Source organism: Zalophus californianus, chromosome 5 (assembly GCF_009762305.2).
Source record: "Zalophus californianus isolate mZalCal1 chromosome 5, mZalCal1.pri.v2, whole genome shotgun sequence".
NCBI classification, from domain to species: domain Eukaryota; kingdom Metazoa; phylum Chordata; class Mammalia; order Carnivora; family Otariidae; genus Zalophus; species Zalophus californianus.
The window spans coordinates 89,421,866-89,434,761 of NC_045599.1; the positions used below are offsets into that span (position 1 = coordinate 89,421,866).

At 37.2% G+C, this 12,896-nt stretch overlaps 1 protein-coding gene across 10 annotated transcripts in view; it reads left to right on the plus strand.

Moving 5' to 3' along the window:
* The window catches only part of UIMC1 (ubiquitin interaction motif containing 1), a 112,212-nt gene that overhangs the window by 62,334 nt on the left and 36,982 nt on the right, over nucleotides 1-12,896 (plus strand). For all 10 annotated transcript variants that reach the window (XM_027606668.2, XM_027606669.2, XM_027606673.1 and 7 more), the window contains 3 exons: nucleotides 4,446-4,510; nucleotides 6,783-6,859; nucleotides 11,993-12,096. In XM_027606668.2, coding sequence (XP_027462469.1) covers nucleotides 4,446-4,510; nucleotides 6,783-6,859; nucleotides 11,993-12,096 — 246 coding nt within the window. The remainder of the gene's footprint in view (nucleotides 1-4,445; nucleotides 4,511-6,782; nucleotides 6,860-11,992; nucleotides 12,097-12,896) is intronic.

The window sequence follows — 12,896 nt, forward strand, 5'->3', positions numbered from 1 at the left end:
GTATATGTCTTTGAGCAAGCCATTTAACCTCTCTGAGTCTCAGTTTTTACATCTGTAAAGTGGGAATAGCAATTCATGGCTTACGGTAGTTTTAATGATTAAAGTGAATTATGTAAAATGTCTAGTGTGGTGCTTAGGAGATTATAGGCACTCGATAAATGATAGTTCTCTCTAAGGGATCAGAAGGCCATCCATTGAGGGTACCTATGGGAATCATTCTTCCTCAGCAGCCATATTCATCCACATTCTGGAAAGATTGCTGTATGGGAAGAAAAAGCATTTTCCTTAATTCTTCTAGTGACTTTTTTCCAAAGGAAAGTTAGGTTGTGCTTATGATAACATGTTTTGTTTGTTAGTTTTTTGCAACTCAGGGATACTTCCACTTAAGAGAATAAATTAACTCTAAAGAATGAACATTTATTTATTGTATTTGTTGACCGATTTATTATAATTCAGTTTGTTAGCTTGAAAATCCCAGGGAACAGAGTTGTAGACCATAGACTTGTATCAAGTTCTGATGTTTAAAAGCAGTGCCTTTGGAATAGCCTGGAAGTGTTCAGAACCTAATGGCTGGCCCTATAAAAATTGAAGTTCTCTAACTTCCCTGAACTGGTCATCAAATACTATAGATAGTATTATTGATTGGTACTATTTGGCCACAACCCATCAAATCAAGCTAGTTTAATTAAAAAGAGAACTTTATCATAAGGAAACAGGGTGCCTCATAAATTCTAAAACAGGATGGTAACCAAGCCTGGACAAGGTACAGGGTCTAGAATATCATCTGTAATTTTTCTACATCTCATTGCTATATTGTATCTGCTTCATTTTTCTCCCCTGTGTATTGGCTTCATTTGCTTCTCTTTCACAGTGGTAGGTAGAAGACACTGATCTTACAGCTCCCAAACTTAACTACAGGTTAAAGGAGATTTATTCTTTCTCAATACCAATTTCAGATTTCTAGGAAAGGACTTAACGGCCCTTTTGGGGTTAGTAGCCTTCACCAGCCCAGTTGACTGTGGCCTAAAGTGGGGTCTGTGTCAAATTGTACAAATGTCTGAGTCCACTGCTATAATACAGTGGGAGGGGTGACATACTGGCCTCAGTAAAAGGAGACCAGGCAGACAACCTAGTAAGTATCCAGTATAGTCATTCTCATTAACATTAATTTTAGAAATCAGTTAGAACTGTTGAAAAATGCTGAAAAGTTTAAAGAATAAAGTTGAAAGCATTCACAATCCTGTTATCCAGTGATATATATTCCTTCATCTTATCTTCTATACCAATTTGGTATGGTTTCTATCATATTTTTGTATTTTTAAGTTAACATTATGTAAACATTTTCTTATAAAATTATTTATAGATTTCACTTTTAATGACTAATATTCTGGCTTATGAACTTATCCATAATATTTTAACCCTTTTCCTATTGTTAGATATTTTGGTTGTGATAAACATCTTTTTTAAATAAAACGTTGTTTTATTTAAAATTAGGTCCTTAGGGGAGCCTGGCTGGCTCAGTTGATGGAATGTGCGACTCTTGATCTCAGGGTTGTTGTGAGTTCAAGCCCCATGTTGGGTGTGGAGATTACTTAAAATCTTAAAAAAAATTAATAGTATTTTTAGAGATAGGGAGCAAGAAAAATTCTGGATTAAAGAGCTATGAACATAAAAAAAAGACTTGCTATTTATTGCCAAATTGCATTTCAGAAAGGTTGTTCAGATGTGTACTCCTTCCTTTTAGCAATGTATGAGAATGCCTAGTTCACTGCAGTCTTGGCAACACAGAATAGTGTCTTTACAAAAAACAAAACAAATAAACTTAACTAATATTACAGTCAAATAATGAAAGTCTACAATTGTAATTTCACCACTTATATTGGTCTTTTGCTTTCAGGAATTGTGGTAGAAAGAATTTCTGTGTTTATTAAACATTTTCTATTGATTATGACTTTGCTGGAGCTGCCCATATATATATGTGAGACTCCTTGGTTGAGAGAGAGAGCGAAAGGTTCCCAGAACTAGGGACTCAGACAAACATTCACCTTGGGGCAAATCACTTTAAGTATATATGAAGGTTATAAAAGCCTTAGAATCATATAACTAATTTCTGGCATCACACAAACAATGTAGAGGTTATGTTAATGAAGATGGAGAGGTCATCTTGATGGCTATACAGCAGGGAAGTGGAGGAGTAGCATATTGACGTGGTCACTACTTTTCAGGGTCTAATCTTTAATTTTTCAGCCCAGATACTGGAATTTGTTTTTCTCAAATGGCCAGATTCAGGGGCGGGGGTGAGAACTGACTTTGACTAGTCAAACTTAAAGCTGATATGTACACCAAATGACAGTTTGTTAATTTATTATGGGATATAGACATTTTTGGTGACCAGAATATTCAGGTCCACCATCTACTGTACCTCCTTGTAGGATGAAGGTACCTAGAGGGCTGAAAACGGTAATTAGGGAATGGTAATATTTAAGGGATGATTCATCTAGTCTGTGGAAAGACTGATAAGCTACCTAGTACCTGATAATAGAGGACTTTTGTCTGGTGACCAGATAATGTGTCTGTTTATTTTTACTTCCCAGGCTACGGTGTTGAAGATACTGCTTGCTTCTGAATCTTTGGATTTTTCTTTTTTAGATTCATTGCAGACTATCATCCCTTTTTCATTAACATGTTATTTCTTTAGGCAGAATGCAATGTCTTGATTTAGGCCACAGCTTCCTTAGTTTAAGTTATATTCCTATCATGCGTCCCTGTTCAACTTGATTAGATTTGGATATTCTAATAAAATTTTGTTTGCTTACTTTGTTATGTTATTTTCATATTCTGGAAGAACCTCACTTTACTCCTATGTTTAGATTGCAGTCATTGAGGTGTAAGTTTAAAAATTAGAAATGATTTACTGAGATGAAGACATTCTTGGGATTCTATGTTGAAATGGTTGTAAGAAGATTATTTGAGTAAACAACAACAGTAGTGGTTAGAACATGGATTTTGGAGTCAGATCCCAGCTCCACTTTTGACCAACTCTGTAATTTTGGGCAAATTATTTAACCCGTCAAAGTTTCACTTTCCTCACGTCCAAAAAACCTTAATAGTTTCTGCCTCAAAAGGTTCTTGTGAGGAATAAAGGAGAAAATGCATTGTCAAGTGATTTGCATAAAGGCTTGGCACTTAATAGGTGTACAGTAATTAAAAAAAAAATAACACCAAGAAAGGTAAAGGTGTGCTTTAGCCAAAGGTAGAGATGGAGTATCTTATAACTCACCATTGCATTGATTGCTTCTGAAGCCCAAGTTTAGTCAACTGTAGTTATTCCAAGATGGTAAAATCTATTAAATGGGCACTAGGTGTCAGTATCTACTTTTTTGATAGCTCAGTAATGAAACTTTTGTCACTGCAGAGTTCACACAAATGGGTGACGTATTTATTGGTGTTGTATTTTAGTCCTTTTGACAGTTTTGTTCAACCCTCATTTTTCATAATGACTGCATTCCTGATCATTGCACAGCTTTATCTTCCCTCTGAATGAAGGCTCATCTCAGCTATTTCTGATTTTAGTATATTTTATCATTTGCCTGAGTGGTACAGAGATGCCTAACTCATTTAGGTTATTTATATCCTGTTAGGAGACCCTGAAAACTTCAGCTAGTAGCTTTCTTCCTATTGGAAGAAGCCTCACAGCTCAGGCACTTCTTATAAGTTTCCCTAAGGCAGCAGTAGCTGCTTTTTCTGTGCACCTACATTTAATGAGCTGACATTTGCACCAACTTTACTGTTAATTGTAGAAAATCTTTTTTTTAAATCTAGTCCCTATTTGTTACATTTCTTAAAAGATATCCCTGTAGCCAGATACTAAAATCACAGTGGCAGATTTTGTAGCAAAGGGAGTCTTAAAACCTTCCCTTTGGGATGTTCTGTGTTATGGCTTGGTTTGTGTTCAGAGAGACTTCTTTCACAGATTGCAGTGTTTTTCCCCCTCGAATATTTCCATTGAAAACTGGGCTTTTCTCTGTATTTCCTCCTTCCACAACAAAACTTTATAGTTGCTTTTTTGAAATCATAATTCATTTGACTCACCAGTTAATATTTATGTGTCTTGCATTTTACAAAGTACATCACATATATTATCTTTTTAAATTCTCACAATAACAGTCTGTGAGGCAGTCATTAATAACCATTTTAAGATGAGGAAACAGATTGAGATGTGACACCCTAGATTACAGAGTTAATGGGTGATCCAGCTGTGATGTAAATCTCACTCTTCTAGACTCCACAGGATATGCTTTTTTTTACTGAAACTTACTTATGTAAAATGTTTTATTCTTATTGCTAATTGCTGAGTGATAATGCTGAGCAATTAACTTTTTTTTTAAAGAGGAGAAACCAGTTCATCTGTGCCTGTATACTTAGGATGTTATATTTCTTTACAGTCTTCCCAAGGGCTATTTGTCGAAGAAACTTCTGAAGAAGGAAACTCTGTACCTGCCTCACAAAGGTAAGATTATAAATTGTTAGGGGTCTGAATTCCCTGACGGTGCCAGAGTAAGAGAGATGAAACACATGAGTGAGACTACAGGGACAGCTTGCCAGGGATCTTTTAGCTCCTTTATAAGCACAGACTAAGAAAAATCATTATCTTCCAGTTCTCAAATATGTATCTCATAGAAGCCTGGAATATTAGAGTGGAAGAAATTGTAGAAGGTGGTGGTGGTGGTGTTGGTATAGTACAGCCGTCTTGGCACATATCCCATTGATACCATTCCTGAAAGTGTTTAGATCCTGCTACTCTCTTAACCTAGCTTCCTGTGCCAAGCTAAAGGCTCTGGACTAGTTTCTTTACAGTCCTTCTAGTTCTCCTGTCTCCTTTTATTCCCACTGCTTATGCTTATTTTATATGCATGTCCAAATTGTATACATCTTTTAAGTCTACTCTTAAGACTTGTATTTTTTATTATTCATATTATTCAGGTCACAAAGAACATGGGTCACCCTCACTCCCTGTCTTATGCCGCTTTTAATCTGATTATATCTTATTTTTCCCTTAAATTGTTGTACTTGCATTGCCTCCTAAATTATTCTTGCTGACTGATTGATGGGGTTACCTTCTTAGGTCTTCTCGCTTAATAATATATAGTGGCTGATTGATTACAAACTGCACTTATCAACTGGATTGAATTTTTAATTTTCCCTTTTATCTGGTAGTTGACCTTTGGGGATTACTCAAGGGCTTAATTTTGTGTCAATTTTGTGTCAACCTCCATCTCTCATATGGAAGTTGAGGTCCAATTACCATTTGCTGTAATTTGGTGGTGCTTCTTAGGGTTTTGGTTAAGTTGAAAGTACTAGGTATTTCCTTCTGAGTTCAAGAATATGGTTTTGGTTTGATTCTCCTGCTGTTAAGACAATTTTGGAAGTGGTTTTAACTGGAATAGGCCTTTTGCTTCTTCCAGGCCCCTCTGCTTTGTTGTGGTAAGCCTGTGCAGAGCAGATACAAGTTTTAATAAATGATTATATGCTTTGTCACCAGGAGAGAGTTGGAATTGCAGGCAATGTGGTTTGACTTCAAATTGATTAGCCCATTTTATAAATGTCAGCAAATTGTTTTGTGATGGACCCTTTGAACAGAGCCCTAATGTTATATGCAGAGTAAACTGTGTCTGGCTTGGGTTTACAACAAATGTTATGAGATGTTTTATTTAGGGAGAGAAATCACCTGTGGTTTCCTATCAGGATTTAGTTATTTATCATGAATCGGTGATGGTTAGTCTCTCTTCTCTGTGGTTCTTGGTTGATGTAAGGTTTTATTTTTTAAGCATCCTTTTGCATACTTGATCAGACTAGTCATAAAGCTCTGTGAAGCATGAGGGGGTAGCTCAGATGCTCAGATCTCTCAGCCATGTGTTCCTGTGTCAGGAAGAGATTGCACTCCATGAACAGGCAGGGTAAACTCTGGAAGGCTGGATGATGGGAGCAGTTCATAATTATATTACTCTCAGAAGAGATATTTAACTTGTGTGAGCAGGTTTTGCTGCAGGGCAATTTGGAATTGTATCTTTTTGTTGCTTGGAAAGCCACATCTTGAGATAAAGAGGAAATTTAACTGCAAGGTGAGGGAAAAGTGAGTGTGTTGTCAAGAGACTCTCCATATTTTCTCTTACGAGTTTACAGATCTCTAACCTTCAGAAGGCTGAGATGGAGGCTATAAAACACCACTGATATTCTTTTTTTTTTTCCTCTAAAGGTATATTTATTTATTTGAGAGAGAGAAAGAGCATGCTTCAGTGTGTGCACAGGGAGAGGGGCAGAGTGAGAGAATCTTTAAGCAGAGACTCCCTGCTGAGGGGGGAGCCCAGTACAGGGCTCAGTCCCACAACCCATGAGATCATGACCTGAGCCAAAACCAAGAGTCAGATGCCTAACCTAGTTAGCCACGTAGGTGCCCCCTGTTGACATTCTTATATGGGGAGTTTTTGTCTTCTAGGGTATTCACAGATAGTCCTTACCCTTCAACTTTCCTTTGTAAAGACTCAAAAAGGGGGTCTTTTGGTTCAGTGATTTCACTGGAACCAGAGTTGTAAGCATGTTTATTTTCCCCATTTCTGGCCTGGAGTTTTCACTACCAATTCCTTGCTTCCCTGTTGTGCTTTTGTGGTATTGGACAGCAGGTGTTGGATTACCTGTGGCTTTGTAAATGACTCACCATTGCTTTTGGCCCTGTGTTCTGATTTATTATACTGGGATTCACTTGGGGTTTGGTTCTTTTTTAGCATTGCTGCTTTGACCAGTAAGAGAAGCTCTGTCCTTATGCCAGAGAGTTCTGCAGAGGAAATCACTGTGTGTCCTGGTAAGCACCCCACTGATCGTACTGAAGTTCTGATCCCTAGCTATCTACCTTTTCGTGCCTATTAATTTTTCTGGCTTTTCCAACCCACTTTCAGGAGGTTTATGTGTGATTGATGTATGTGTGTACGTATCTTCTCCACATATATACATGTACACATACATATACACTTTTTTAATGGACATTAGTTCTGATTCTCAGTCTTTTCTCAGAGATATTTTAGTTTTGAAATTAATATGCTCTTTTGTCTCCTTGTTTGCTTACCAGCCTCATCAGAGATGGCAGCAAAGCATCAGGAATAGCACTTAACTGTACATTCAGAGGCAAGAGGACTCTATATTTTGGTTTATGGGTTCTCCAAATTGGGCTGTCCTCAAATCTGCCTGTCATTAAGCAGATTTTTCTCAGAGCCTTTTACTAGTTTTACACTGCCATTCACTCCTTATAGTAGAGGGAGTCTGGAAATTGAATTTTGTGCAGTTCTGTCATTGACTTATTTTTAATCTCAGATAAGGCACTTAACTTGGTTAAGTACTGTACTTTGCCTTTTGTTAATTGTAGAGATGAAAAGACATGTGTGCCTTACTTTAGGTACAAGAGATGCTCATTCAGAGTTGCACATGAATAGATTTTGACATACAAAATAATTTTTTTTGTTTTAATTACAACAAACTTTTATTTATTAAAATTTTTAAAAATTTTTTGCTAATGGGATTTTATTTATTTATTTTAAGATTTATTTTTTTGAGGGGGGAAAGGGCGAGGGAAAGAATCTAAGCAGACTCTGCTGAGTGCAGAGCCCAGTGAGGGGCTTGATATGGGGCTTGACTCTCTGGGCTCAGTCCCACGACCCTGAGATCATGACCTGAGCCGAAATCAAGAGTCGGATGTTTAACCTACTGAGCGACCTAGGTGCCCCTGTTTGTTTGTATGTTTATTTATAAGATTTTATTTATTTATTTGTCAGAGAGAGAGAACAAGCACGGGGAGTGGCAGGCAGAGAGAGAGAGAAACAGGCTCCCCTGCTGAGCAAGGAGCCCGAGGTGGGACTCAATCCCAGGACTCTGGGATCATGACCTGTGCCGAAGGCAGACGCTTAACTGACTGAGCCACCCAGGCATCCCTGTTTACTTTTAATTGAAGTATAGCAGATACACAATGTTACATTAGCTTCAGGTGTATAACAGTGATTTGACATGTGTTATGCTATGCTTCCCACGAGTGTAGTTACCATTTATCACCCTCCAATGCTTTTATAGTACTATAGACTATATTCCCTCTGCTCTACCTTTTATCCCTGTGACTTATTCATTCCATAACTGGAAGCCTGTATCTCCCACTCCTCTTCACCCATTTTGCCCATCTCCCACCTTGATACACAAGATAATTTTATTTTTTTTAAAGATTTTATTTACTTAGAGAGAGAGAGAGAGAAAGAGAGAGAGCAAGTGAGCATGGGGGGAGGAAGCAGAGGGAGAGGGAGAAGCACACTCTACACTGAGTATAGAGCCCGACGTGGAGCTCCATCTCATGACCTGAGCCGAAATCAGACACTTAACTGACTGAGCCATGCAGGTGCCCCACACAAAATAATTTTATTTTTTAAAAGATTTTATTTATTTGAGAGAGAGGGAGTGAAAGAGTGCATGAGCGGAGGCGGGGGGAGGAGCAGAGAGAGGGAGAAGCAGACTCCTGCCTGAGCAGGGAGCTTGTTGCAGGGCTGGAGCCCAGGACCCTGAGATCATGACCTGAGCCAGAGGCAGACGCTTAACTGACTGAGCCACCCAGGAGCCCCCACACAAAATAATTTGAAATGAACTAAGATACCAATTATCTGAGGGAACTCTTGAGTTGAATCATTGTATAATATGAAGAATTGCTTTGTGATATAAACCACTACTTTTTAAGGAATTTGTTTTTAGCTTATATTTTCTTTTTTTGCTTTTCTTAAAAGTGAGGCCAATTATATATATCAGTAACTTCATTCATATGAGATTGAGGGACTTCCTATCAATGTTTAAACTCTTTGGGCAGTAAGTATTGTACACATATTACCATAAGTCATACCTAGTTTTCCCTTAGGTCTCATATAACCTATCAGGGTCAGAGAGACACATAGTTTTCTTATTTTGGTTTCTTTCAACTTTTTTTCCTACAGAGATTTAAACTTAGTTTACACATTATTCTAGGAAAGACGTATAAACATTTATAAACATTCGGCAGCATATCATAAAAGGTCTTTCTTTACTTATTTTTAAGTTTAATTATGTTTCTATTGAAAGTGGAATTCTTTCATATTCATTTAATTCATATTTCATATAAATTCATATAAAATGTATTTGAATTACTGCCTGATGATACCCACTAAGAGACCTCACTACCAAGTGCTCTGATTTTGGCAGGAGCATTCAGGAATGCTGTGCTATCTTTGTGAAAAGAAAACTTTACAGCTCTGTCCCCTCCCCTGCCCCACCTTGGATTGCTGACTATGCCATCCTGTTAGGAAGTCACTCAGTCTGTTTAGGATGATGGCATGTGATGTACCCAGGGGTCTTGCAGGAGGAAACTGTAAATAATTTTATAGCCCTAGTTAATGAGAGAGGAAAAAGCAGGCCCTTCAGGACTGAGGTTAGATAACTTTTATGATCATGACTTGTTGTCATTAGCTTGCTAATTAAGTCCAACTGTTTGCTGACAAAAACCACTCCTAAATGAGGTTGCAAAAGTTTTCCATAACATTACTGTTCCTTTTACTAAGAAAGTATAACTACTTCTCCATGAAGCCAGACTCCTGAATCTCTTTGTAAATATATAATTTAGAAGCTATGCATCTAAATTTTCCAGAAAATTTGAGTTCTCAATGTGTTCTAAATGGGTGAAATGCAGATTGAGTGTAGTAGTCCATCTTACCTATTTTGTTTTGTTTTATATTTCTGAAAGTTCCGGGGATCTGATACTCAAAATTACAACATCTTTTTAGAGTTACTCACTTTGTTGAAGAAGCAGGATTATAGCCTTATGCCCACCTTGTATATGCTCCTAGCATTGTTTATTTCTAAGGAGCTAATGCTCTCTTTTCTTTATAGTTGACTATTTAATCTATTCACAGAAAGCTTAAAGACTTTTTATTATTACAGTAGTGCAGACAGTGAGTAGCTCTTATTTTCTAAGAGACTAAATGTCTTTTTTGGTAATATCGCTCAAGGAAACTTGACAAGGTTTTCTTTTCTTTTTATTGGTTTTATTAAACGATTCATGAATCAGGCAGGATCTCATGTAGCAAGTAGAAGGGGGTCCTGACAAAGACGCCTTTGAAGTTTATGCACTGTAAGCCTTTTTCCTCCAAGGTGGTAAAATCTGTGTGTATGAGCGTGTGTATTCATTTTTCAAAAAATTATAAGGTATTAAAATATAGTTAACACTAGAAATGTATTTAATCCCTCTTTGATGTTGAGAAGATACCTCAGTATCTTATAGGTACTTTATTTGCCCAACATAGGCCATTCATTGTATTTGTGAAGCACAGAAGTATCAGATGTACAGTGCATACAGTGTAGATAAGAAAGAACTTACTGGATTTGTATTCTAAGTTTCTTTTCCAGATTTGTTGTCCTTCTTTGACATAGAGTTACTGTCCTTTTTTTTTTTCTTTTAAGATTTATTTATTTTAGAGAGAGAGTGAGCACTAGTGGGAGGGGCAGGGGGAGAGGGAGGGAGAATCCCAAGCAGACTCTGCATGTGGGACTTGATCCCAAGACCCTGAGATCACAACCTGAGCTGAAACCAACAGTGGGTCTCTTAACTGACTATGCCACCCAGGTGCCCCTGTTCTTTCGTTATATTAAGTGACAGGTGTCTAGACCAGAAGTTGGCAGACTTTTTCTGTAAAAGACTAAGTAGATATATTAGATTTTGTGGGCTAAACGACTCAACTCTGCCATTGAAATTACTCAGCGCTGCCATTTTAGCACAAAAACAACCATAGAATACAGGGGAAAATGGGTGTGGCTGTGTTCCAATAAAACTTCATTTACGAAAACAGGAAGCTGGCTGGCTTTGGTCCATGAACTATAGTTTGCTGACTCCTGAGCTAGACTGTGAGGGACACCATCCTACATCTTCATATTGCTTTTCTGTGCTGTGCCTGGAACTTGTTCATAAATATTTGTTGAGTTAATGTTGAATGAATAGATGCTGCCTAAAGAATATATTAAAGAAAGGCATATCTTTGTTTAGGATGTATTTTCTATTTCATCTCCCAATTTTTTGTCTTCTCTAATCATCCCTTTAACTTTAGAACTAACATTGGAGCGTTTTTGTTTTCTGTCAAAGTAAATATACTTTAAAACCAGAACTATGCTGAAAAGAAGCCAGATGGATTAACTGATGAATGATAAACAAATTGTGATACGTCCATACAGTGGAATACTACTACTCAGCAGTAAAAAGGAATGAAAGCATGGTTGCTTTTCAAACACATTATACTAAATGAAAGAAATCAGACACAAAAGATGGCACACTATATGATTTCATTTATGTGACATTCTAGAAAAGGGAAAACTATAGGAACATAGATTGGTCATTGCAAGGAGCCAGGCAGTGGGGAATTCACTGCAAAGGGGTACATAAGAATTTTGGGGGGGTGCTTAAAAATGTTTTATATCTTTTTTTTAAAGGGTGGTTGGGAGGAGGGGCAGAGGGAGATGTAGAGAGAGAATCATAAGCAGATTCCACACACAGCACCCAGCCTGACACGGGGCTCCATCTCAGGACCCTGAGATCATGACCTGAGTTGAAATCAAGAATCGGATGCTTAACTGAGCCACCCAGACGTCCCAGAAATGTTTTATATCTTGATTGTTATGTGGTATAAATGATATAGTATATGGGTATTAAAAAAAATGATACTGTGTATAAATTATGTACATTTGCCCAAACTCATCAAACTATATACTGAAAATTGTGAATTCTGTTGTATATGAATTATGCCTCAGTAAAGCTTTAAGAAGAATCAAACCAGATCTGTATTACCTCTGCAGTATCATACACTAAACTTTAGGGGAAATAAGTGTTTGTTTTTTTAACTATGAAAATACAAAATGAAAATTAATAACTTTTTAACTTTTTAAATTACAGAGACACAGCTAAGTTCTCCTGAAACGTTTGACCTTGAAAAAGAAGTCTCTCCAGGTAGCAGAGAGATCCTGGATGAAGTAAGAATAATAATGGCAGATAAGGAGGTAAATATTCTCTATAATTTTTCTTAGTGTTTTCTTTCTACTGATATTCCTCTCTCTGATGCAACATTGACCTTGGCTGAAAAGATTTAGATGGCAGGAGTTTGCAGTTTTGGAGACGCTTATGTCAGATTCTTACAGTTAAGTTCAGTTCAGCACTACAGTTAAGTTCAGTTGAGCATTGTTTCTAAAAATAGGAGTAGTTACCATTTCTTGATTTCTTAATATGCTTTATTATTTCTATTACAGATGGGGAAACAGAAGCTTAGGATGTTTAAGTCATTCACTCATACTCAAAATGCTAATAATGGTAGAACTAGAATTTGAACATGGATTTATCTCCAAAGTCTGGGATATTCTCTGTTATATTACTGATAAATAACAGAAATGAACAATCTTGGAAAAAGTCACTATATTTATATTATATGTAACTTTCAGCTCTAATTTCTACATGGTATCAGAAATGCAAAGTCAGGATAGCAGCATGAAAAAATAAGCAGATTTTTATTGGCTTTTTTACCTTTCCTAATTTCACATATCTGGCATCATCCATAAAGGTGGTTGATACAAGTTTATACCTCTGATTAAGATTTTCAGTATAGGGTGCCTGGGTGGCTCAGTCGTTAAGTGTCTGCCTTCGGCTCAGGTCATGATCCCAGGGTCCTGGGATCGAGCCCTGCATCGGGCTCCCTGCTAGATGGGGAGTCTGCTTCTGCCTCTCCCACTCCCCCTGCTTGTGTTCCTTCTCTCGCTGTGTCTCTCTCTGTCAAATAAATAAATAAATAAATCTTAAAAAAAAAAAA